Genomic DNA, 26,926 nt, shown 5'->3' on the forward strand with positions numbered 1-26,926 from the left:
TCATTTAAGGTAACAAAGCTTTTCCTTGAAAATTTTCTGTTAGTTTGCTGCTTGAATGTTTCATTTTTAAGAATGTGTACTTCTCTCAGCTGAATTTCTTCAGTTCTATGAAAATAGTCTTAGCATGTTAAATAGAGCCATCTTTATGAGCAGTGCAGGAGCAGCATTTATCATTAGCTTCTTGTGCAGCAAGATAAATGTTTTTTTGGTCAGACAAAGTTTTCATTGCAAATGCAAGGTAGGTCGTCTTCCATTAAAGATTTTAGGGAGGGTAGTTCCAGAAATCCGTGTAAGACTGTTCCTAAGCACAGTGAGAAATACAGAGTCTCTGTGCCATAACTGTTTGTTCTACGGAAACTTCTTGTTTACCACTTCACTTGTTTTTATATGGGTTTAAAATAGGTTTTTTTGAATGTTTATTGTGACCCTTTAATGGAAATCATTGGATTTGAGGGTTTGCTTCAATGGTTTTGCTTTGTATTTTTAATTAGCAGCATAGAGCTACTGATGTTCATTTACTTTGTTGTCACAGCTCAAAGAGTTTATGCTTGATGTAGTTTTGAATGTGTCATTTCATAAAATCTAGCAATTCAGTTTGCACTGTAGTTGATACTAAGTAGAGATAAACACTTGCATCCTCAAATTGACACGAGGGATTACTTTTTGTATCTGCAGAATGTAAAAGCTCTAATAGGTGTCTTCAGAAATCCAAGGCATTTATTTTTTTCTGAGACTCTCTGTGACTGTAAATAGTGATTTTGATCTGTTAAGTTTGAACATCCATGTAAACAGTGTCTGAAATGAATGGAAAACAAAAATTTAGATAAAATGTGAATAGTAAAAATACAGTCACTCAAGTTAAATCTTTATTTGCTCTGTTAGTTATGTATTTGCAGAGTGACTCTTAACATAAGGTAAGGAGGATTAAGTACTGCTTTAAAATGATTTCTGTGTTCCAAAATGAGGAGAGTTAGAAGTGCTTTATATAATTATTTGGCTGAATTAAGGCTTTTCTTTTTTTAAATCTTATTTCTGTTTTATTCTTGAAATGGTTTAGGGACTGAATTCTTCTGGTATATACTGAATTTTCAGTTGAAATTGTGGCTGCACATAAATCTGAGAGAAGTTAAGCAGTGATCTTCTGTAGTTCAAGTGGTGTGGAGGTTCCAGCTGATCCATTGACTCACCACGGGCACACCTCTCCTGCTCCTGGAGTTTGTAGGGCAAGATGCTTGTAAATATGCATTTGTAATGCAAGTGTAAACCTTTAGAAAGAGGGGAGTGGAAGAGTAAAAGGTGATGGTTATTCCTGAATAAAGATTTCTAATAGTTCTTGTCTTACTGGGAAGGAAGCACACGTGTGGCATTCTGGCCCAATGCAATAATGTTTTACTGTAACTTACAGGATTTTACTGTTGAGTGAATTGCTTTGCTTAATGACTATAGTGCTCTCTTAAAGTTGAGGGAAAACTGGGGGGGAAAAAAATGCCAGTTAGACATTGAATGTATGAATGATTATGTACAGAGGGATTTTCTAAAATTGTTTAGTACATTTGTAAATGATTTTAAACACCATAATTTAGACATTAGTAGAATACTTAGAAATAAAGTACTGAGTTCAGTGAGTTTGAAATGCCTACAGGTTTTCTTTCAGAACAGTGTCTGTGCGAGTTGGCCTGGGATTTTTCATTTTTTTTTACCTCGTTACTCTGAACTATCGCTGTGGCTTAACACTCTTGTTTACTGTTTCTGTTATTTAAATGTTCAAGCTAAACCTTTCAAAAGGAAGTGAAGAAAACGTCACCATTCCTGATGCGCCTATTAAGAAACACTGAGGTTATAAAACCGTTGAGAAACTCAGAGAAGGTGAACGCTGCTGGCTGGCGGTGGACGATAACAAGTGAAATGCTTTGAGCTGGTTCTTGTTAGCTCTGCTTGACTGACTGGTGTTGGGAGTCTGGAGACGGTGAGCTGCCGAGCCTGGAATCTGGCAGGCTGTCCCGTGTGCAGTCAGTAGGTAGGTAGGCTGTTCAAGCTGTCCAGCTTTGAATTAGGTGTGTAAAATGCAATTTAACAGTGTAAGGGGGGGACCTTGGTTAAGTGCTTATTTGGTCTTGTACCTAACTTTAAGAAAGAGATGAGAAAAGCAAGCCGTGCAACAGACAAACATCAGGGGAGAAAACAAAAGTAGCTTATTTGTTCCATGAGAACTTGTAAAGAATTTCCTAAAGTATTTGTGCTCATGTCTGCAAGTGCAGCACTCCTTGGCTTTTAAGATACCTTCTGTTGAAGGTTGAACCTATAGTGCAGGATGTTCTGTGGTGTGCTTCTGGTCACTTACATGCTTTGGACACATCTCAGTTCTGTGGTGGGAGGGGACCTGTCTGCACTCGGGTCCTCCACATGCCCAATTTTCCTTACAAAAGAAACCAGAGCATGTAAACAGGGAGGAAGCTGGGGACACAGCGTGGAGCAGCTCTGAAAGCAGATGGCTGGGAGAAGGGAATGGCTGCACGCTGCCCAGCATGCCTTCCCTGCAGTTGGGTGCCCTGTGAAATGCTACTGCTGCACGGCATAGACCTGGTGAGAAAGAGGGAACTTGTCAGGATGCAAGATATTGAAACACACAAAGAAAGCTGAGAACTGACTCCTGACACTTCCCTGAAAACTTAGCTGGGGGATAGTGAGCGCTGTCAAGGAATGTGCTGTCCAGTAAAGCCAGGAGATGTGTAAAGGCTGAGCTTGTGTGCACGTTTCTTTCCAGGAACTGCCATTGAGTCTCTCATTTAAGAGTATCTAAAATTAAGCTGGTTCTTCAAACCCCTGCTGTCAGATGGCAACAGAGGAAGGAGGTAGTTTTAAGATCCCGCAGGAAAAGGACTTGCTTCCTCCTTTTGAAGCCCGCGATAGGCGGGCTAATTACTGCCTACTAAGGGAAGCAGCGTGGAAAGGTACTTTGATGTGAGAGAATCTTACACACCATTTATTGCCTTTATCTTCCAGGTTATGTAGCTTCAGTGAATATTCACATGGATCTGTATATAAGCAAGCAGGAGAGCTGTTACTGATCTCTATATAAAATGATCATTCCGTTCTTATTATAATAATAGCATCTTGTTTTAAGACTGGGCAGGCAGTCTTTAATCTGAAGCATTTTACATGTTTTCGACAGGTAAACAGTTTGTAAAAATCCGTCTAGTCAATTGTTCTAGCAAGAGAGTCATTTTTTTATTTTTATTTTTATAAATGATGGTGTTAAAATAATGCAAAGCTATAATAATCCAACAAAACATTCTGTCTGGCTTCATCATCTACAGGTTTTGATATGCCTGGTATTTGCATAGGACCTCAGTACACTGCCAGGCTGCAGGAGAAAACTATGATTCAGAGGAGTACAGAAGAAACAATGGGGGAACACATTTCTCCTGAATTTGTATGTAGTCATGTTGCTCTTAATGCTGCCAATTCGCAGAAACCCAAGTTATTTTCCTTTGAAGCAAACTATGGATAACATCTAATCCTAATTCAAGGTTATTAAAACTTCATACTAATACTAGACTATGCTACCTAATTATAGGTAGCGTAAAAGACTTGCTGATTTTTCTTTAATCAAAGTATAAATAGTCTTGTCTACAGCCATATTAAATTTAAGTTTGGATGACAAGCCTCTTGGTATGTGAAAGCTTACTACTTAAGAGCAAACTTGGTTTTTTGTGGGAAGGCTGTGTTTATACTGGGGGTGCAGCCGGAGTTTCATGTGAACTGAATATGAGGGTTCATCTGGTTTTTGTTTTCCTTCAGAGTAGATGGGCCAGTGTGAACGGGACTGATCTGATGCATGCCTGAATGCATCAAACGTTTATTCAGTGTCATTATCATTCTTAATGACTGCAGAAACCAAGCTTGCTGAGTTTCCTTCCGTGTCCTAATGGAACTGTAGATCTTGAAACAATTCTTTAAATGTTATTACTTAGGGTTACCAACGCATATTCTACCAGTTGTTTTAATTCTTGTTCTTTTAGTAAGTGACTCATTCTGCTGGTTTGCTTTAGTTTCTGGACTTTCTCTTTTGTTCTTCTGAGAGTCTGGATAACGAATGGTAGCAAAACTTAATATATTAAATGTCAGGAACACATTTCAAGAAAATGTTTTTGTGAAGAAAAAGCCTCCCTGTTCTCAGAACAGCAATATTTTTGAACTGCTGATTAGACATGGAAAAAATCTGCATGGTGATTCCAGTTCTTTTGGAGCATATGGCCAACTACTAGCACGGTATTTTTTTTTACCACTGAATAGGAAGTTCACTTCCTATGTTTAATCTGAAAAGGCTTTGACAACATTATGATTTTGACACATGCTTACTCTGGATAGAATTTCAGTAATTTACGTAATTTCGGTAGCAGGAACATTGAAGCTGAGAAACCTAATTTTCAAATCTGAGAAGCAGAAGAATTGTTAATGTGAATTGTGAAATGTAGTGTAAACGTTGCTTCTGTATGAAGACTTTAGACTGTAAAGATGGAATTCACAGGTCAGACAACCAACGATATATATGCTACAATTAATGACAACCTCGATATGAAAAATACTTAAATAAAATAAACAGACCTGGTTTATTTTCTGATAGGTGCTTTTTTTTTTCCATTGAATTTGTTCACTTTACCAAATTTGTATGAGTGCGTGTAATTGTTGCCCTCTAGTGGTTGCAACTCAGGTTTAAATAGTTGAAAAAAGACATTTTCATGCTTGCAGACTGTCTTTTTTTTTCGTTGTTGGTCTGTGGGACTGCATGGTGTTTCCTTGTCAAATGAGTAACACCAAGATTTTACAAAGAAAAAACATAATATTGATGTTATGTAAATTGATAGAGGATACTGAGGATACTGGCCGTAATTACTATGGTGTAATTAAAAAAAAATGTATTTCATGTATAATTTAATTATTTCCTAATCTTAAGAAAATATTATTTGGGCCCCTTTGGTATGTTAGTTAAACGTTTTGGGACATGCCCTTGGCAACCACATGGGAAGAATTATGTGACATTGCTAACCTTTTGGCGAGGCTGCTAATCTTTTGGTAAGGTTCACCTTTTAGTTGAGTGGATTTTTTTATTATTATTTTTTTAAAGCGTATTCAAGTCATTTAGGCCTACACTAATTTCGCCTTTTGTGATTCTGTTCTGTTCAGCAGCCTTTCTTGGTAGGTAGGATAGTTTTGCTTTATATGTTCTCTACAACTGGCCTTTATTTATTTATTTATGCCTACTTTAAAGTATCATGACTGAATTAATGAGAAAAATCACTTGATGGCCCTTCATTCAGGGATGAATAATGTACAAGGCCACTACGCTAAGCGGGACAAGGTCCTTTGATGCGTAGCTGCATGGAAATGCATGTTAGTCAGGGACCAGGCATTTTTCTATAATCTTGCATGTGCTTTTCAGGTGGAAACTATCTATACACCCCACCCTCTTTTTTTTAATCAGTCTGGAGCAAAAAATAATGCTTATCTAAACTCCTTTTTTTTTTTTTCCCCCCAAAGGGTCGAGGTGGAAGAAGGTGAAATTATTTTTTTTTTCTGATGATGATACTTAAGTGCAAAGAATGGCCTGAGTAAATACATGTATGTAGCATCAGCAGCTTACGATTGGTGGTCTCAGGGTGTGAACTGTGGAAAAAATCCACTGCATGTTTCTAGTAATTAATGCCTGTCCTGTTAGTAAGGATAATATTATATTGTGTTTTGACCTTTGGATAATATGACCTGAGATCTGCCTGTAGATGCCTCTGGTTTTCATACACTGAAGGATCTGCCATTTGAAAAATTGCCTGATGACTGTTTAAAGAATTAAAGCATCTAATTTTTATTCCCATATGACATTTATCATGGGGGATATTTCTTGGGTGACAGTCTAGATCCATTGGGGCTAGAAGGAAGTTCTTTTTGTACTTTGAAAAAATGTTTGCTTTAGAAGGAAATACGGCGCATTGATTGATAACATATTCCTGATTAGTGTGGGCTCCTTCCCTCTCTGGCTGTGCAGCTGCACGGGCTGAGGTTGCCAGCAGAGCTTTGCAGCTCCCTTCCCTGTGCTCCTGGTGCCCCCTGGCAGGTTGGTCATGTGGGCTTGCACGTGTTCTGAGTGCTTTTTTTATTGACAAAGAGATTTGAAAAGGCATTCAGGTTTCTTTACCTTGTCCGAAGAACAAAAGTCGTGGGCATGGTGTTATCAGCGTGATGTCCCTGGTGACTTTCTGAAAGTGATGGAAAATAACTAGAAAAAAGGACACTGAAAGACTTTGCATGGAGAGCTGTGCTGCAATAATTAGCTTGGTAAGTTTTGCCACGTTAGCAAAGCTTTTAATCTGTAAACCCAAGGTGCCGTGGATGTGATTTTTGCCCTTCACTAAGACCAGTATAAATCGTGAGTCACTGTGTTTGAAACTGCAATTACCGTGCTCCTGAACATCCTACCTGCGCTCTGCCGGGGCTGGGCTGGCTTTCCGGCCCCAGGAGGCTGCACAGATGGCTCACTAACATCCTCCAAGATCACCCATCAGAAGCAGCTTGCACCATCTATCGCGTCACTGGCAGACTCGTCTCAGTACGTGGATGTGTGCTCTAGGTATTTCCTTCCTTAAGCTAGAAAAATGGTGAACATTTTTTTAATGTCTAATCATTGATCTCAAAAGGACACTAGAATAATCAGCCTTTTGTTTGCAGATATTTGTTGCTGCCTGCTTTGGAAGTCTTGACCTGAGAGTGAGTTGCAAATAAATCCAGCCTCCTCCCAGACTATTTTCACTCTCACTTTGTTGGAGGTATGACTTGGCAGTGCCTTGAGTACAAATAAACTCCCAATTGTCAAATTTCTCCTCTGTTCTGGAAAATGAATTTTCCATCTTTGGACGGAGCCGCACCCTTCTCTGACAGTGTTTTGTTTCCAGTTAATTACATTTGCTCTCTGTATGGAATGGTCAAGTTCAAAACACAGAATGGAAATAAATTTAATTTAGTACTTAAAAAGAATAAAAATGTTTTGCTCTTTACGTGACCCAGAGAAGTTTTCAGAAACAGGTGGAGGAGCAAAGCGCCCTGGTGACCTCCTGCTTTCAGTGTGGAGATGTGTGCAGTGAACTTACCACACTCTGTTAAGGAAATATTTGTGTTTTGGACCTCTTACAGAAATACTTGGTTTGATGTGATTAAAATTAGTGCGGTGTCACTTGTGCTTAGGCAGTTGTTTTTAGTTAGAATTTGTGCTTCTGCCTCTTTATTGGCTGCATTGAGTTTATAGCACCATAGCATAAAACTTATCCCAGTACGGTCATTTTAACTGTAGTTTAGAAACGTGCTGAACATTTTAAAATCTATTGTGTTAATAAATAGTTTGGGAGCAGATGGTGTCAGAAAGCAAGACGTCTTTGGTTTGTGTAAAGGCGAGGTGAATTACCCAGCTCTGCCCAGATGTGAGTACCAAACACTGCAGTCACATCGCAAGTCTTTGCAGGTGGAACCTGACCCTTACTAAAAGGAAGAAACCCCTTCATAAGTTCTTCAGGATTTTAAAAAGTTTTTATAGGGTTTTATTGTGAAAATTGCTTACCAGACCACACTTCAAGTTGGGAATGTTTGTGAAATCCAATGCGTGTTTTATCTGTATCTGACTGTGTGATCCCCGGGAATTTTCTCTGCCATAAACCAGCAGTAGTACGGCATTAATGACTGTAGGCAAACACGGCAGGACCTTATGCGGAAGGAGTGAAAACGAGGAAAGGTTAAACCAGCTGCAGCAAATTCTCCCTGTATTCTCTATACAGTTAAAAGTGAACACGTGAGAGGAGATTTTTTTCTTCGCAAGTAGAGGAGCTTTGATGTAATGATTAACCAAAGGGAGAGACTTAGCAGTGTGGCAAGATAGCTAGCAGCCTTTGCAGTGCTGCACCGACCTCCGATTGCCTGGGGTTGTGGATGAGAGTTGGAGTTTCTTGATACACCTACTTGCCTCGTGCTTTCTGCTGCTGTAAAGTAGATTTTCTCTTCTGGCTCTTCATCTGGCGAAGTATCGGGTAATCTTGTTGGCTTCTGCTTTTGTTTTCCATTTTCTTGCAAATGAAAAATACTGTTTGGTGATTTAATTAAATTTCTAAAGGAAAATTTCAATTTCAGTTAATTTTTTATGTATCAGTTACCTAGCTACTTCAGGATTTTTGAGGAAGCAGAAACAATGGATAATGTTAGTGTTGAATTTCTTTTCCTATTTTTTTGCTGAGCCAGCTCCTGGTAGTATTTCAAGATTTCATTTTTTAACCTTTTTTTTAATCTATCTTCTGCTTTTTCTGTCAGTTCTGCCTGTCCTCCAGTGTCTTCCCACTGAAACAGTTCAGCATTTCTTCTAGTAGGTGTTATGGATCTTTGGGTTTCATTTTTATTTGTGCCAAATTTTAATAATGTCATCCTCTTACAATTTAAGGAGTAGAACAGATTTATGCCTTACTTCTGGTCTTAAATTAGAGCAAACTTATGCTTAAACATGACAAACCTGCCTTTTTGTCACACTTTTTATCGCTATAGTCAGCGACAAGACCATGGTTTTTGTTTTTTGCTGTTTTTTTTTTTTTCCAATCCTGTACTCAAGCATTCCTATAAAGTTGGTTAGGGAAAGTAACTGTCATGTGTAATCAATTCTCTTGATCATGAATTTAGGAATAAGTAATTTAGTTCTCTGAATAGTTCTAGTGTTCTTCCCTGGTGCAGAAATTTAGTACAGGTGCTTTTCGCACATAAAGGTGAGAAACTGCAGTGATAAATTGCAGACTTCTAGGAACATACATTTGAAAAGAAATTAGTTATGTGGGAACCTGTTCTTTGTAGAGCTAATAATTCTTTGCTTATTTTACCTGCATATCTGTTTCCAACAAATACAGGCTTCAGGACTGCACGCTTCAGGATGTTGTTTACTTTCATTATTGCAAAGTTCAAATATTTCATATTGCCAAAGTCCCATAAAAGTATATGCAAACAATAGCATTGAGCAGTTAGTTGAGTCTTGGAGGAAAGTATTCATGCAAGGGCATCAGGATTGATGAATATTTCTGCAATTTTTTACACCTAGAGGTTCTTGTGCTATCTTAAGCGGTTATCCTGAAGAAGTTTGAATTTCTGGGTAATCACCTATTCAGTCTTTTTTTCTTTTTTCTTTTAGAGCCATGTTGAGTTGCAGTGTATTTCCATAACTGGTTTATACAGAGAACGCAGTAACATTAAAAGGAATGCCAGAAAGTCACCTTGTCCATATGTTTGCCCCAGGTTAAGTCTTTGTTATAGTGATAGAAATTGATGTAAATTATACAAAGTAATCACTGGTTATCACTGTGATAAATAATACGTAGCCATATTAAATGTAGTAATAATAATAATAATTCTTGTGTAATAAGAAAATTAGCTTTCTTAAGTAGAGCAGAACAACTACTTACTCAGCAACAAGTATAATGTCCTTCTGGAAAACCTGTTTTTTATCCTTTACTGTTTGTATGAATCTGTAACACTAGCCAGGTTTTTAATATGAAGCTACAGGATTATTTTTTTTCAAAGTATCTGTATGTCGTAAAAGATATTGTCATCTGTGACTGCAGCCATGCAAAATAAGTCTCTTCGTTATATTGCATTTGTAGTCTAATGAGTCAGTCTGGGCATCTCAGGACCATGTGAGTAACCATTCTCAGGACTGCACTTTATTGTTCGTTTCCTTTAGCTTAGCACTTGCAGCAGCAATATACCTTAAAATATCTCAGCATCTTCAGGCTGAAAATTCACCTTTTTTTTCCCCCTCAAGAACATTGTGTGAAATCAGTAGTGAGTTGGGAAATCGGTCCTGTTTCTGTTTTCAGAATGGAATTGCTGCTGCTTTTCCAATGCTGTTAATGCCCGTAGCTATTTTGTGAGTTACTTACCAAGGGGTTTTAAAACAGGCCGTATGTGAAGTGACTGACATTAAGATTCAGCTCTGAAGAAAATTAATTGAAATCTTTTCTAGTTGTCCTAAAGTCATCCAGCATTTGTAGCTGAAGGCTGATTTGGGGGAATTCTCGTGAACTGTGAGGACAAAAGTTAAGTAAAAGAGGTATTTTAAAGAGTAGTAATTAGTAACTATGGTGACAGATGTCTTACAGTAGCAAGTCAGTCAGCTATATATAAACCAAATTACTTGTAAATCAGAACTCTTCCTCTAGATCTCATCTCTTTAAAAATAGTCTTTTGCATCAAAACTAGTGACATTGATGTAGAGAGAGATCTATTTTTGCATAGCGTTCTCACATTTTTTGGTAAAAAAAAAAATCTCAAGGTTTTTCTGGAGTATCTTGTCATCTTGCTCCTCCTGATTGTGCCTGCATTTCTGGATTATTTGCATAATCTACGGACAGAGCAGTGTTCGTGAGTAACTTTTACCTTTTTAAACCAGCTTATTCCACATCTTCTATTCACCACAGAAAACTTTATTCAGTAAGCAGAACGAATGTTGTGCATTGTGCCTAGGATTGCTTCAGGTCACATCCTTCAACGTCAGTCTTCTACATGGATGTTGATTATGGAAGTTTGAGTTGTGAAGTGTTCCTGTGCAGTAGAGGATGTTCAGGACTCATCCTCTCATCCTTCTATTCTGTGATGGGGTGTTTTATGGCATTTTTCGGTTACAGAATGATTATTGGGGGTATTAAATTCACAGCTGTCAAACTAGGTTATGAATTGTTTCTAAGAAGAGTTTGTGAGGTTAATAGAGTGCTGGCAGTTATGCCAGAGGAGTGTGAGGTCAGGTAAGTTAGCAAGGGTAGTCAGCCTTTCCGATGATGCTTCTATTCTTCTTGGTTGGTTCCAGTTTAAAAAAAAAAGAGAGAAAGACGGGAGCATCTTTTATGCAAAGTTTTGGATGAGTGCACAAGCAGAGTAAAAGCACTGCTCTCAGTGTAAAATATCACTTTAACATTGGTATCTTACCTGTGTCTCATATAAAAGGATATTTTCTATATAAACTTCCCATCACACTTCTGTCTTTTTGCCAGAAGTTACGTTGTTCTAGGTGTTGATAGTTCCTTATAGAGCTAAAGCAAATAAAAGAAACCTGGAAGTGGGTTAGTGATGGCCATACAGTTCTGTACTGACTGGCGTTCCAGGAACAGTGACACACTTCATTCACTAATATTTTATGAAAGCAAATCTGATGTAGTTTTTCATTGTTTTCTAAGTTTATCTCCAGTTTCAGATAGCTGTCTTTGTAATACAGACAACTCCGTATTCTGGTTGCAATATGTACTTTGCAGTCTTAAGAATCTGACATAGAGCAATCGCTTGAAACCAGACAGTTGGCATTGTAAGTGCAGGCTGCTCTCTGCCATGCTCTTCTCAAAGAAAAAAAAAAAATCTGAAACTGCTCTGAGTTGTTCAGCTGTACTTGCCATCAAGCCAATTTATCTGCTCCTTCCCCATCACAGAAAGCAGAAAACTAGGGTGGCGGTGGATTCAGCTGTCCCAGTTCTTCCGTCCATTGCCACATGTGAGTTGAAGATACCATTCACCAATTGTACCATTCACCTTGGCTCTGAATGGTACAGTGGGTGTGAAAGGTGTGTGGGACTGGTTTGGACCTGTAAGCAGCAATCCATAATTACAGTATGCTTTGGGAGATAAACAGTAGAGAGATTATTCCACAGTCTTTTATTTATATCCATAAGCTTTAAATTGTGACCGTGATTTTTTTTATTAAACTGGAGAACTTGGGTTGTGATTTAGTTGGAGGTCCTGAAGTTATACTTTTAGCCATCTTCTGCCAATCTGTTCTATATAATTACTCTGAACAATACAACAATATAAGTTGAGAATTTAATTTAATAATAAATAGCCCAAACCATTTACATAAAAGTCCTTTACCTTCCACGTAGATCATTCTAAAGCTGAATAATTAAACATTTTTTTATTTTTTTAATGGTGTTTCAATTATATTAGGAAATGGTCGTTATTAAAAAATTCTCTTGAAGTACATGTTTGGCATCCTGTTTGTGAATTTTCCTGATCTAAAGATTATGCGTTGAAGAATAGCATAGTGTTGTTGACCATAGGTAACCTTGAGTCCTGAACTTTTCATCTTCAAACAAGTAAGTTACAACTACTAGCAAACACGGGGTTTTAGTACTAGCTTAGAAAGTAACTTCTGCCTGATTGGCCTGACAGGTAGGAGGTGGTATTAACTCTGCAAACATGGTTTTTGGTGGGTTTGTTGTTGTTTTTGTGTGCACCAGTGCTTTCAGTATACCATTATTTAGAATTGTGGTAAGTGTGTACTCGCCAGCTAAAGTAAGAATTGTGTCAAGAAGAGGTCGAAAGAACGAACTGCACTGAAACGTTTGCAGGTACAACGCATCTGGAAATGTTTGCTCGGTTTTATTGAGAAAGGTGACCTTTTGATACAAAGGCAAACACTGGAGTAACTTGAGGCTGGACGTAGACATATGTTCTGGGCGCAGGTTGAGCTGTTAGCGTCTGGCTGCTCCGCGTCTCCCCTTTGCCTGAGGTGGTTCCTCCTCCCCTGCCTCTTGGCTTCCTTGCCCTGTCGCAGACCCTGTGCCCATTTCAGGCAAAGGCGGCTGAGTTAGCTCAAACAAAGCTCCTCTGAATGACAGGGCCCGTAGTGAATTTGAAAGCACTCGAACTATCAGGGCATGGCAAGCAGCAGAGGGATTAATACTTCAGAGCACTTCAGCCACATCCAGAAAAGGTTGTCTGTTTATACCCCGACTGAGTTATGCAGGCACAAAGCTGCTTTTACTGCTGCAGTTTATTTTGCTTGACAACAGATAGGAGCAACCAGCAGGGTTGTCCTGGCAGTACAATCAACAAACCTTCAAGGTGTAAACAGACACGAGCCACTTGGGCAGCAGAAGAGCGGTTCCCTGCTGTCCTCTCCTTCCTGCCCCTTGGGCCTGCTGGCAGCTTTAGACGTATGGCGCCGAATTCCTGGGGATACCTGAGGACTTCAGACTTTTTCAACAGAAATGGTGGATTTAGGTTAGGCTTACATCCTAGTTGAAAGCTTAGGGTGAATATTTTTGCCCAGTCTTGTATCAAAGAGGATTTTTGTTCTTTTTTTCCTTAATGCGTGGAAAGAGTGGTTAAATTTATTTTCCAAACAGGCTACTGTAAACTAAAAAGCAACTTCTGCTTCTCTCTGGGCACCTTCAATAATTATGGTCTCTGAATAACCTGCTGCTTCTCCTTCAGTCCAAACAATCTGCATGGCAAATCCCTCTCTTCGGCTTGTCACTTGTAGTTTCACAGCATGTGCGTGCCTCAGGTAGCTGGTGGAATCCCTTTAAAAAGAGATTTGCTGAGAACTCAGAAGTTAATGCCCTAGTTTTGTGTCCACATTGTTTAAGGAGCTGGAGTTCAGTGAGCAATGAGCTATTAGGTCCATGTGTTTAGCAAATATAAAACTAAATAGAAAAGCAGTTTTGCTTGATGTACCCCACCCTGTGAATTATGCTTGCTTATGGAGAAAAATACTTCTACTTCCTTGATAGGTGGGTGGAGTTAGTCGAGTGAGAGGAAAGGAATTTAGGATGTGTCTAAGCAGACCAGAATGAGGAACTCAATCAATTGAATCTGGAGATAATTTAGCATTTGAACTTCTCATCTATCTTACAGCCAAAGGAGCGACCTGGAATTCATTGTGGTTTGTACAGTGCACACTGTTAGCAGAAGTGCTGTTCCCAAATCCAGAAAATACTCGGTGTTAATACTTTCTGGAATATAAAGTGATCTACTAATTGTATGGGAGAAGAAAATTTTGGCTGCGGTGTGATAAATGTTGGCCATGTTGGTTTGACCCCATTATGTATTGTTTTAAGATCCTTGTGCACAATTCAGGTTGTGCACAAGCAATGTACTTCACCTCACAGTAGAATACTCAGCGTGAAGCAAAACCACAGTTGTGTTATTTAGATCAGTTTTTCACTAAGTATTACTAAAAGTTGAGTATTCCAATTTTTACAGCCTCATTTATTTGCTGCATTTGTGTATTGGCTTTAGTCCTCAGGGGCTGTGTTTGTAATACCAGCATTAATCATTCCGTGAGTGGTCTTATAGTTTGTAGCACGGTAAGGGGGAAGAACCTCTCATCTTCAGCTGCAGCATTTCTGGCTTTACTGTTCTGGCTGACAGCCTTGCTGCACCTTTGTGGTAGTAAATACAGCAAAAAGGAATTTGTCATCTCCTTTGCATCAGAATTTGACATTTAAATCTTGCTGGACTAAATTGATGCCTTCAAGTCTGTGAAACGGGGCTCTGAAGTGTGTGGGAGTTGTGCATGCTTCTTTCACACAGGAAATAAAGATGAGGAAAAGGGTAACCGAGGAAGCCCTGAAATAGGGAGATTCTTTCCATATCATTTGTCTAGGCATGTAATGTATTGAATTAATAAGGTATAAGCAATGGCCTACATTTTGGTGCTTATTATTTACTTAATAATTTAGCAATGGAATAAGGATGATGTGCAAGTGTATGCTGCGGTCTGTGTCTGCGTTTTTAGAGAGAGTTCACTCCTCTTCGTGAAGTGAGTCTTAGATCTGCAGAGGCAAAGTGTCTCAGTTCTTCAGTAATTCTTCTCTCTTTAATTCTCGGTGTAATTGTCCTGAACAGAAGTTTGAGGTTGAGGGGGTAGCAGTAGTGTACTCTTAAATGGAAATGGAAAAGGATGGCTTTGTGTAGTGATCGCAAATGTTCTGCGAGTCTGTCTCGATCGCTGTGCTTTGTTTACTGCCTTACTGCATTACTGGTGTGTTTCCATTCTGGAGGCTTGAGGTTTCTGTTCATTGTATTGTACTTGCAGTAGTTAGATCATGAGTTTTTGGAAAAAAGAACATTATTTGAATGATCAAGAACTCATCAATAGAGTACTTACTCTTTAAACATTGGTTTCTTCTAGGCTAGTATGTGAAGCCCTCATTCTCCACCTTTACCTTGGGCTTTGCAATGAAAAGCTACGCAATAGACAGATCTCTTATCTTTGGCTTCTACATGTGTGTGATTGATTATTATACACTGCTGGGTTTTGAGATCTTAATCTTGTTCTGAGAAAGCTAAAACGTTAAACTAGCAAGTTCACTGATGCTTTATTTGCCTACACTTTAGGCTAATTCTAGAACTTCATGTTAAATTTCTAGGTTGATCCGTAGGGAAATAATGCAGTGTACTGAGAGAAATGCTGTATATAGTCAAAATGAAGGTGCAAGAAGGGAGTGCTATAAGCAAGTCTTGTAGAAGAGACTAAAACAGAAGCCATCGGTTGTTTGTTTTGCCCTAGTGTTGTACTGTAATTAAATTCAAGTAATTAAATTGCTGGAAAAGCGTGCTTCTCTCTTTCAAGATTTTCAGTGCATCTCTGACCCCGTCCTTTGTCTTTTCTGAGATCTGTCGGAAGTGTCTCATCCTATACCAGAACTGCATATGGCTTGGAAGCACGCGCTAAGTGAGGAGTTACCTTCAGCCTACCTGCTGGAAATAGTGTGTTATCCTAGTATCTGTTAATCAGAGTGATTTTTTTTTTTCCTTTGGTTTTATTTCATTGAAGAAAAGTCGCCTGCATTTCATATGTAAAGCTAGAATCTGGCCTTCTGGAGCATCACAATTCTGTAACTTTCTAATATTAGCTAGAATGCATACACTGTGCGTAAATTTCATGTATTGTCGTAGTCGTGAGCTGTCTCAGGAAGATTTTTTCTGTGTCAGTACTTAGAAAATACTAGTTTTGTTTTTTTTTACAGGGGGAAAAAATGCATAGTGCTATCTATCTAACTGCATGAAAGTAAAATGTGTTCTGTGATTTAGCAAGCTGCTGGTACTCTTTTGAGTCATTGACCTAGAAAGCAATGGAATTTAAATGGAGTAAGATTTTTTTAATCCAACGCAGGTCAAAGCAGAGGAGGTACTTTTTTCACTTTGCAGAACTGAACAGTAACTTGAAATGTGAGCAATGCTACATAATTCCTTGTAAAGTGTTGTGGAAACAGAAATATAACTTTTTGGAACTTAACGCCATTTCTGAATAATACGGGCTGTCCTGGAGAAGTTTGAGTGTACAAATGAACTGCAAGTTTTACTTTAAAGTAGTCTCCTTAAATTTTGTGGAAGCAGTGTGGTAGGATGTCCACAGTTAACTGAGTTTATTAATGAGGTGTAAATGGGAGAGGATGTAAATGAACATAAACCCATAAATGACTATGGAAGAAAAGTGGGATGGAATTTTTTTCTGTCCGAGAAGGTGTTAGGATACTGGAGAGTGAGTTTTTTTAAATAACTCCATGTTGCCTTGTTGTACCCTAAGTGTAGTTGTCCGCACTAGGGATGCGCTAATTCTTTAACAGGCCTCCAAAGCTGAGGTGCTCTGAGCGCCCACGGTCTGCCCTCTGAAGTGCGGTAGTAGTTAAGGTAAGGCATGGAAGGGCTGAGCCTTCAGCGTGATCTGAAGAGAAGCAGGGATTGCAAAAGCAGGTATAATTAGGTCAGTATATGCTGCCCTTTTATCTGGCACTACCAGCTTAAGCACCTCCTCGTACAACTCGTACAACTCGTGTCAGCTCTCAGAGCTGGTTTGCTGGAGCTAAATAAAGGCTCGAGCCAGAACAGCTGAGGAGGTGGTGGTGAAACTCAGTGATGAGCAATGGGAAAGTGAAATGTTTGGTTAGTCTTCAAGCTGGTTGCTGCTGAAGTTTGTCAGTTCGCACTGAAAATCAGGAAGAACAGCTGATGCTGCTTTCACAGAAGGCCCTGTATTACCTACCTGCAGTGTAACAGGCATCTGGGGAGTTGGGGAACCCACCTAGTACATGGCACATTTCATACTGTATTAAATACCAGTATCCTACCATAAATACTACTTAATGGATACAAGTGTCTGTTTCAGGGCTTGTGCTTGGGTTTGGTTCATGAGGATAACTTCTAACAATGTTACAAAAGTGGTGGAGAAATTGACCTTTGAGAAAGACCATGTCAACTGGTGAAAACTAGTAGGGAAATAACATTTGGACTTGGTACAAGAAAGGGACCATTGCTGGGCTTGCTGGCCAGTTGCTGCACTGAAGACAAGACAGCACTTAGGAAGAAGGTTTCAGTTGAAGTCAGTGCACTTCTACCCAGACAGCAGCTCATTAACATATTGCTGGTATTACTGATTTCTTCACTAGCTGCAAGAAGCAGAGTAGTTTAATCCTGTTTATAAAAAATTCAAGACGTTTAAAGAGCACCACTTTTCTAAAATTTACATAATGAAATTCAGTAATATGAATTTTAATGGACATCAATTTGATAATATCAAATCTAATGTGTATTTCTTAGAGCCATTTATTGAGCTTTTTTTTCCCCCACTTTAAATTTTGTGACCCCACTGGTATTTTGTAAGTTTGGTGTTGCTGATGCTTTGTTGCACTCCATTTCCTCCGGTAACTCTTCTATATTTCTGTGTCCTATATTGTCTATGCTTCACCTGCTGGTTCTGCAGAAATGTGTTTACAAGGGGCAGCGATGAATCAAAAATTTAGAGGAGTAAGAGGCAGGTATTATGCATAGGAAAGAAAAGGGTGGGGAAAAGCAAATAACATGTTTGTTTCTCCTTGCCTGTGACTCACTTTTTCATAACAGAAGGATTTTTCAAGTGGAGCAGAACACTAATTGAAAACAAACAGGATGTAAAAATAATTACCTCTGCACGGAACCATGAGAGGGTTGAAGACTTTCAGATTAGTAAATTAATGAGCTAATTAATTTGATTGACTTTTAAACTGTTATAAAAGCTATATGACTATTATGTTTATATTAATATTTAATAATATATACAGACTACTATTTAAAGTGGGTGGGTCTGATTGTTAATACAATGAATGCAGGTGATAGTTCTTGATCTGTCCATAATTCATGTTTACCTTCACCTTTATGAGCATATGACTAATTGATTTTTTTCTTTAAGACCAAAGGCATATCTCTTAGAAAAAAGTCTTTCATGTATTGCTTTTCATGTTACCATCTAGCTGAGCTTTCCTGTTTCGGCATTCACCTTACCTGCTGTATTGAGTCCCAGCTTCTGGACGCAATGGCATTTAAGCTCTCAGGTTAGGGACGCTACTTTATGCCACTCAGGACAAGCACGTGTGTCATGTGCTTGCTGTCATTTCCAAGATGAGATCTGAAGAATACCAGAGCTAGTCTCTCCATTTTAAGACCAGATTTTCCTTCAATATTTTTGGGGTGCTATATTTATCATTTTTTTTGAGGAATATGATAATAGAGACAAATAAAAGCATGTTGTTTTTTTTCACAGAATTCTAAAAAAATAATAGTAATCATCTTCAATTGCTTTCATGGGTAAAACATGTGAATACCCTCATTTCTGAAGGCAACACTTGTCCCCCAGCCTTACACTTGTTTGGGACATGATGAGATTCCTTACAAGTGCAGGCAGTCAGGGACTTCCAGCATCCCATAAGGATCCTTTAATAACTGGCGTTGTCTTGAACTTCTGAAAATGGCTCACGTAGCAGAGCTTCACCTGGCTGTTTAATAACATTCCAGTCCCCTCTTTCATGCTGTCTGCTGAACAGGTCTTAGCCAGTGGCACCGGTCCTCTGCCAGGTGACTCACCTGCGAGGTAACCTCTCCTCAGATGCAGCAGTTCCTCTGAGTAGAAGTCTTGTGTCGTAAGCCATTTCAGATTCAGTAAGTGGCTATTAAAATTGAATTAATTCTATAAATGGATATTTGCAAAGGTACTTGATGATGCAGCAATCTTAAGATTAACATAATAGTGTGAACTAGTTTCCCTGAGAAGTGAAGGCAACCTCATTTTGTTTTCCTTAGTTTCACTGAAGTGTTACTGCAGTTCCCGAATCCTGTCGTCTTCCAAATCTTTTCTGTCCACCCTCAATGCTAGTCTTCCCTCCAGCACATTTGTATCATGGAATGCTGCCATCATAAACTGTATGCAGTTAGAATCGTTGTGAACTAACATAAATTCTTACATAAAAAGTGTTGCTAACAACATCTGATTCTTTCCATGCAGGCAGTAGGTTAAGTATAGTTCATAGCAATTATTTGCATAATGTATGTGCTGGTATTCAATTGTATGTTAAACAATTAAAAATCAAATAAAAATATTTGTTTATAATGTAAAAGTGTTACATCCTGAGGAGAATATCTTGATTTCTACGTTGGGTATCAAGCTATATTTTAAAGCAAATAAAAATTTACTGGCGCTCCAGTTTCATCATACTTGTTTTTTTTCTGTATAACTTACTACACTTACTACTCTCTTTGTTTGTTTTTACAGTTCTATCTTCAAGACACTAAAAGTAGTAATGGTACCTTTATTAATAGTCAGAGACTGAGTAGAGGATCTGAGGAGAGCCCACCATGTGAGATTATGTCAGGTGACATCATCCAGTTTGGTGTAGATGTGACGGAGAACACGCGGAAAGGTAAGGGTATGGATCTTTTTTTTTTCCCCAACTATATTTATTAGAACATCTTACTGCAGTGTAAACTCTAAGAGTAAACGGTATTCCTGTTGTAAGAAAGGAAAAAGTTTTTCCTTTTTTTTTTTGGTTCCCTTCCCTCTTTTGTGCTGGCAGTGAGTCTGCAGGGTAAACTAGATCAAGAAACTGATTTGCTGAAAACACTAGCTCTGTCCCCCTCCTCCACCCTGACAACTAGATTTTCAACTGACTTGCTTCCCTAAACCACATTCTTGGGTGGCTGTATGGGTGCTGGTGTGTTTTTGACTAGGTAATGCAGATGCAGAAAAGGAGGCTCAGCTAGGACCATGTTGACCTGTTGTCTCACTTAAATTGACTTAGAGCAATTTTAAAACTTCAGTGTGAGTATGTGTGCGTGGGGCTGTGTGCATAGTTCTTTTGGGTTTGCTTTTGTCACTACGTTTCTTTCAAGCATATGAACCCCAAAGTTTCAGCTGATAATGCAGCAAAAGTATGAAACTGAGTTTATGGATAACGTGCTAAGCAGAGGTATGGAACAGGGTAATTTTATTCTTGTCAAGGTATCTAGGCACTTACTTTTTTTCTATAACTGGTACTGCTTTTGGTTCCTGCAGGTACTTAAAAACAAGGATAGAAAAAATCTGCTAGCTGAAAAATGAAGTGATGGGGATTTGTTCAGTTTGGTTTTGTTCCTGTCTCCCTCCCAGTATGCGCATTCAGGAGATCTCGTATTATGATAAAAGCTCTATGTCCTTGTTAATCAATTAAAAATGCAGCCTCAGTCTCTCTTCTTTTGCATTTATGTACTGTGTCTCAGGAGCCATTTCTGTTTCTAAAGGGTGTTGGTCTGTGTTTGAATTATTAGATGGTAATCAAGAGATGGTAATAAATATTAAGACTTTTAAGTTACATAATGGGTCTGCTACTTTCGTGGACATCAGTATTCTGGCCGTGTGTGGAAGGATGCTAATCCAGTAACTGATTTGGCAATAAAATGGCAGAACTGTCATCACTGCATTTCTACTTTACTACTATCTTGAACAAGACCTTCATAGGTCTTATCCGTGCTTATCCTTAAACGAAAGTATATTAGAAAAGGATGAACTGAAAGAATGTTAGATTTTTTTGCTGATGGTAAAGTTTTTATTTAAAGCACACAGACACACGTGCACACAACAACAGCAAAAAACATAATACAGCAGTAGATCTTTTGAAGAGCCTTAAGTGAACAAAACAACTATGAAGCTCCTCCATCTCTTACTCATGAATTCTGTCTCCGTATTTAGCCAGATAAGTCTGAAGTATTGGAAGAAGGTTAATGAACACATGTTTAAAGAAAACACTATTTAAGCATGGAGGTGGCTAGTACTTTATCATGAAGAACTTCTGGAGCTATAGTATTTTTGAGTGATTCGTGATATTAAAGGTCATTAAAATGTTTCAGTTTTCTCAAAAATTATGTTATTGAAAATTTAACTCCTGGATGTTTAGTTGGTATCATCTAGGATTTACTTAAAATGTTATTTCATCCGACACAACTGCAAATATTTATGAATACTACTAGTATTCAGTGTATCAATAAGTCAAAGGAATACCTTGCATCTCCAGTGAACCTGGGACTGTCTATTTGATGTGGTACTGACCTCACTAAAAGGAACCAAATTTGTTCGTGTCTATTCAGACCTAAAACAGTTTTTATTTTAAGATTTAGTTGGAAGAAAAAATTAGTTCCTTTGTTTTTTTATCAGCAATTATTTGCAATTCATTTATGTGAAAGTTTGTGGAAGTTTCACTGTAAGCATAGTCACCTGAATGACAGCAGTAGTTCTTCCCAATGTCTTTCTCTTAGCTTTACAGGACACGATCCATGTGACCAAGCTTCTGTGTCATAAGCGATCTGGTTTTGCTGCCTTCCTTTTGCTTTGAACATAGGAACTGTACTCCAGCACTGCTCATGAATGTGCTGAGCTAGCTAATGAGGAAGGTGTACAAGTTTGCTTTCTCGCCCTCCGTGCCTCCTCAAGCAATGAATGAAAATTGTATCATGCAGGGGCATGAAACAGCTGCATCACAGCTAAAGTGGTTACACATGAATGCAATTGGAATGCATATAAAAGCTTTTTTTCCACCAATTCATTGCAGTAATCTTAGATGTTACTGTTAACCTAACCTAGTAACAAAACACAGACATGAAAGGAGTTTTTAAATTAGTGGTTCCCTTTAAAACCATTTTGCATTCTGATATAACACCTTACTTGCATAAGGCATCACAGCGTTTTGCTGTATGCAATTATAAGGTTATGACTGGATAGGCAGAGTGTATTTGGCTAGGTAAATTTTGAATTGTGTAAATATAGCTAGAATATATTTATTTTTATTTTATTGTTCAGGCTGTGTTTTAGTAAGTCATTTCCTTGCAAATATGACCTTGGTTTGGATCGTTAAAATAGTGGCATGTTCTGTAAGTGATTTTTTTTTCGGGCTGTCTTGTGTAAGCACCGGTTCTTCCAAGTTCTGCTGCCGAGCTGAAGTCATTAACAGGCCTGAGAGAAATGTTTCCAGCCCTCCTGCTTCCTTATTCGTCTGCTTGTTGTTATAACTAGCGAGCACCCAGGCCTGCTCATTTCTCTATCCTTATTGCCATGTCTATCTATTAATCTGTGCTTTTCTCCCTGTGTTGGTGTGCTTTGGTTTATTTTCTTTTAGCAGTGCCTAAATGTCCTTCTCTTTGCCAGAACGCTATAAGAGTTAGCAGTACCCATGTGGAAGGGGGTGAGGCTTTCCAGTGCCATCAGTAATACCTGATGAGTCAGTTCAAATACAGTTTGTGCACTTTTTTCTGGTCAGGTTTGGACCCTTCATCCCTCTTTTCCTTGGCATGGAGCTTGTAAAAGCCTGTGCAGGTGGGGCACCCGCTGCGTGCCGTGTCCCAGCTGCACGGAGCTAGCCAGGTGAAGTAACAGAGGCAGGCAGGCAGTCTCTTAGCGCTTTTGGGGTTGCTGCCCTGACTGTTGTTTTCCGAGTAACACGTGAAAATGAAGACGAGAGCATCATTTGCCAGTAATCTGTCTATCCATGAAGCAAAAGTTTTGAGACAAAACAAAACCAAAACCTAAGATAAAAACCCCTTTTTGTGCTGCTTTCCAGTCGGCTCTGTCAGGTTTCCTGCAAGCAGAGAGTTTTCCCTTCTTTGCCCTGGGTCTCGCCGCCCCCCCCCGCCCAGGCCCTCCCAGGCCCCGCTTCCCCCGGGGCTTTCAGCGCCGAGCCGCGGGCGGGCATCGCCCTCTGCTGCCTCCTCGCAGCCGCCGCGGCTCCGCGGCCGGGCCGGGTCCTGTCAGCGGGGCCGGGCCGCGAACCGAGCCCTGAACCGAGTCGAGCCGGGCCGAGAAACGGGCCGGGAACCGACCCGGGCCTGGCCGGGCCGCAGGCCCCGCTGCGACCTCTTCACACCGCGTCCCTCAGCCCGGGAGGTGAGTGCAGGCGAGCGGGCAGTGGTACGGGGCTGAGGGACCTGCTGTGGCTGGAGGGGCATTTCCCTGCCCTTTTGGCAACCACAGGTCTCTTTTCTTAATTTATTATTGTTTATCCTGAAGGAAATAATAGAGGCAGGAGGTAAAGCAATTCCTACTATCCTCTCCAGCTGCCACTATAATGCTTAATATGTTGCTTTATCTTTCCCTTAGGCTGTCAGATTTTTCTTCTGTTTACCCTTTAGCTATCGGCTCATTATAGAGTAAGATTTTATTTTATTTCTTGTTTTATAAACCAATCAAAATGCTCAGTGCCTTTTCACTGTCACTATTTCAGTCACTATTAAGTCCCCTATTTATTTATTTAACACCAAAAAAGCTTTAGATTTTAGTATGTGTTTTCAGTGTGAGCGTGAAGGAAAAAACTTCAGAATTACATAATCTCACAGTGTGCTTACCTGATACACGGTGCAGCGGTAAGGCTGTGTGTTACCTTTGATTTCACATACCCTAATACTTTCTGCCTGAAATCAGTGGTTTCCTTATGATGCCTTAAAGGAAAGGAGCCTTCCATGTGAAAGCTGTGTGAATACAACATGCTACAACTAATATTGCTAATGTACCTTTATTTATTTTTTATACTGTTTTCTTGAGAACAGATTTGTAAATTCTGCAGAAAAAAAAAAAGACCACCAAACTCATGGATCAATCTGTTTCAAGAATAAGGTCCTGTTTGTTCTTTGCTGGCATGTAAATTCAATGTTTCAACTTAAAGGCAAAGCAACCGAAGGCACTATAGCCAAAAGGATATTCTTCCAAAGTACTTAGCTTTTAGTACTGAATGCAGGTTAAGGAAGAACTCTTTAGTTGGATCATCTCCTGTATTTTTAGATTCTATTCAGGTAGCTTCCTCAAAGACCTGTCTCTCTTCCCTGGAGTACTACCGTTGTCCTAAAACACCCATTGCCCTTTTTTTCAAAGCCAGTTTAACTGTTTTGCTGATATTAATAACCATGAAAGTAGGGCAGCTGTGTCTTACATGGTGGGTTCCTTAGGTGTAGTGATAGAGGACCATATACTTGGATCCAGCTTGCTGGGGTGTTTTGCAAACAATTTCTATCTTTCTTTCTGTGAGACTGAGAAGATTTACTTCCCAAATCATAGAACTACACAAGAAAAAAAAAAAAGCTGTAATTCGACTGTTTGCAGTCTTATTGAAAATGGTATCAGTATAATTTTTGGGAAACGTGGAGAGAGATTGATCTTGATGTTTGAAGAATATTTGAAGAATCTTGCGTATCCTGAATATTTGGAGAGTCAAATACTCTATTTCCTCTTCTTATTCTTCAGGATCTTTCATCAGTTCAAAAGATCCTGAATTCAGTCCTGGAAAAGCAAGCTTTCTCTTTCTGAAATTAAAGGTCTCTTGACTAGGGCTGTGTATTTCAGATACATATTCCAAGCATACAATAGTAGAGAGATATTGTCCTGAATGCTGCTGGTGTTCATAGTGCCCAAGAGGATGTTCCTGTACTCTCTTTTGTGCTTCCTTTTTGATCCTTGTGTTTGTAAATAGTGATTACTTCGCAAGTTCCAAATGCCAAATGAGTGCCTGGTGACATAAATTGTTTGTTACCTCTGAAGTTTGTAGATACAGGAATTGTGTCAAAAAGCTATCTCATTATTATGTTTATACTTCTGTATTCCTGTTAACTAACACAGGTAAGATGCATTCTTTTTTTCCCTTGTTTTATGAACGAAATGTAATGTTTTAACTCACTGCAGTGAAGAAATCTTGCAGGCATTGCTCGTTTGGAAGAATTGGCATTGCAACTGCTTCATAGGCCAGGACCGAGTATACAGCCTAAACTGTTCAAGTTTCTAATGGTAAAGTTTCCTGTCTCCAGAGAAGGGCTGAGAAGGCAGACCAAAGTACTGGTGCTTGAAGGCATTTATGCCTTTTCTTGTTCACCAGCCTTGGAGTTTCTTAAGACAGTTCACTTGGTTCTACTATATCATTAAGCACTGAACTTCTAATTAAGTAGTAACGGATCACGATGATGTACTATTTGTTTCTTTTCAGTTACACATGGATGTATAGTCTCCACAATCAAACTCTTTCTTCCAGATGGAATGGAAGCTCGATTGCGATCAGAGTAAGTATAAGTATCTGTGTGTGGCAAAAATTTATTTTTGTATTTTGAAGATTTGATGGATATTATATTTAAAATCAACATATGAACATTTTTGTGTATTTAAGCAAAGAAAATAACTGAGAACATGGTTCTTTTGTAGGCATTGTGAAAAAAGAAATCTCATATGATTATCAGTTTTAAAAATCATGGCAACTATGAAAGAATAAATAAGGTCTTACCAAGTTCAACTTCTCTGTTTGGATGCGATTCTTAGTATACTGAAATGGTATTAAAAACACAATAACACAGGAAAAAAGAAAGCAAAAGAAGCATACTCCTTCCCTGTTTTATAATTCGGGATTTTTATTTTTGTTCATTTAAATGTACACTCTACCAAAGTGAAGCTAATATCATCTCTGTCTGTACATGTGTACACATAACACTTTATATTCTTCAGCTAAGTAATATAATAATGTTTCCTCATGATGTAATTACTCAGTGTTACAATGAAGGAATGTTTTGCCTGAGTTGGGGGGAAGGAATCATAAAATACATAGGATGAAAGAATATTTGCAAACTCAGATTAATACCAAGAGGCTTTTTGGTGATATGTGTATATGTTGGAGAAAATTTCAGAGTAGTAGAAACAATAACATTTTCAGTAACTGAGTGAAAATTACAAATGACATCATTTTAACCAGCTTTCATCCTCAGCAACTGTACGTTTTTGATTATTTAAATACTCGTACATCATTAATATCCAGAAACATTTAGGGTGTGTGTTTCTTGGAAGGCTAAAGTCAAAATGAAGTATTATGGAAAGTTTTCAGTGTAACTGCATGCACTAAGAAATACTAGAAGTGTGTAGTATTATTTTTTTTCTGATGAAAACGTGCAAGTGAAAGTGTACAAAATTATGTAAGTCATTGAATATACTCTGAATTTGTGACCAATATTGTATCTCTTTCCATAAGCATTGTTCTGTGCATGCAAATCGTTTAAAATCTTAGTAAGTTGGTTTTTAAAACAGCAAATATGTAATTACTGGAGAAGAAGTCGGTAGAGTGTTCTTAGAAAATACCTTGGGTTTATAATATGAAAATAGTTCTGTAAATTCAAAAATGTCACTTAGTGTAGTATCAACTGTTTTTGCATGATTGTTATAAATTCTTCAATTTTACCCAAAGAAAAAAACTTTAGTAAAAAGTGTCGTGATTAAATGCACAGTAATAGTGATCTTGTGAATTTTGAACTGCTGTCCCGTACTTTGCGTTTACTTTTTTTTTCTTTTTTTAGTGTTATCCATGCTCCATTACCAAGTCCTGTTGACAAGGTAATTCAGTAACTTGCTGTTGAAAATCTGTTAATAGGTATTACTTGCCTGGGACAAGTGACCATCAATTGATTGTCTGTCTAGCCTATAAAAAAAAAAAAGGATTAACTTAAACAGGTTCAAATCAAAGTTTTCAAAGCACAGAACAAAATTTTGAGAAACTAAGGAAACTTATTTGTGAAGTCAGCAGCCTGAAGAGTTCATAGACTTTGCATTTAAGGTTTCAAAACGGTGTATCCAGGTGAATCCAAGGTGTGAGGGCAGAAATTCTGAAGAGGGACTGTAGGTATAACTATGTGAAAAACAGTTTTAAAATTATGTCAGCGTAGAGAGCCTGCAAGTAAACCAACAGCAACAGTGAACCACATCACCTCCTTAGCCCTAAATCCAGAATAGTTTCTGGGGCCAGAGAAAGTATAGAGTTCAAGCAAGGCTTGGCAAAAAGCAGACTTTCTT

The 26,926-nt window shown here is 38.6% G+C and overlaps 1 protein-coding gene and 1 long non-coding RNA gene across 42 annotated transcripts in view; both read left to right on the forward strand.

The window, feature by feature from the left end:
• SLMAP (sarcolemma associated protein) overlaps positions 1-26,926 on the forward strand; it is a 100,808-nt gene that overhangs the window by 15,849 nt on the left and 58,033 nt on the right. For 20 of the 41 annotated variants that reach the window (XM_083795277.1, XM_083795255.1, XM_083795244.1 and 17 more), the window contains 3 exons: positions 19,367-19,520; positions 25,086-25,158; positions 26,434-26,470. In XM_083795277.1, the coding sequence (XP_083651403.1) occupies positions 19,367-19,520; positions 25,086-25,158; positions 26,434-26,470 (264 nt within the window). Of the gene's footprint in view, positions 1-6,597; positions 8,070-19,366; positions 19,521-25,085; positions 25,159-26,433; positions 26,471-26,926 lie in introns of those variants that run through there. The other 21 variants (XM_083795259.1, XM_083795262.1, XM_083795251.1 and 18 more) reach the window with 4 other exon arrangements.
• Positions 3-19,350, forward strand: LOC310880062. Its single transcript, XR_014571358.1, has 3 exons — positions 3-3,433; positions 5,542-5,558; positions 18,642-19,350. It is a non-coding gene; the product is annotated as an uncharacterized lncRNA (long non-coding RNA).

This window comes from Anser anser (genome assembly GCF_964211835.1).
Source record: "Anser anser genome assembly, chromosome: 12".
In the NCBI taxonomy this organism is placed as follows: Eukaryota; Metazoa; Chordata; class Aves; order Anseriformes; family Anatidae; genus Anser; species Anser anser.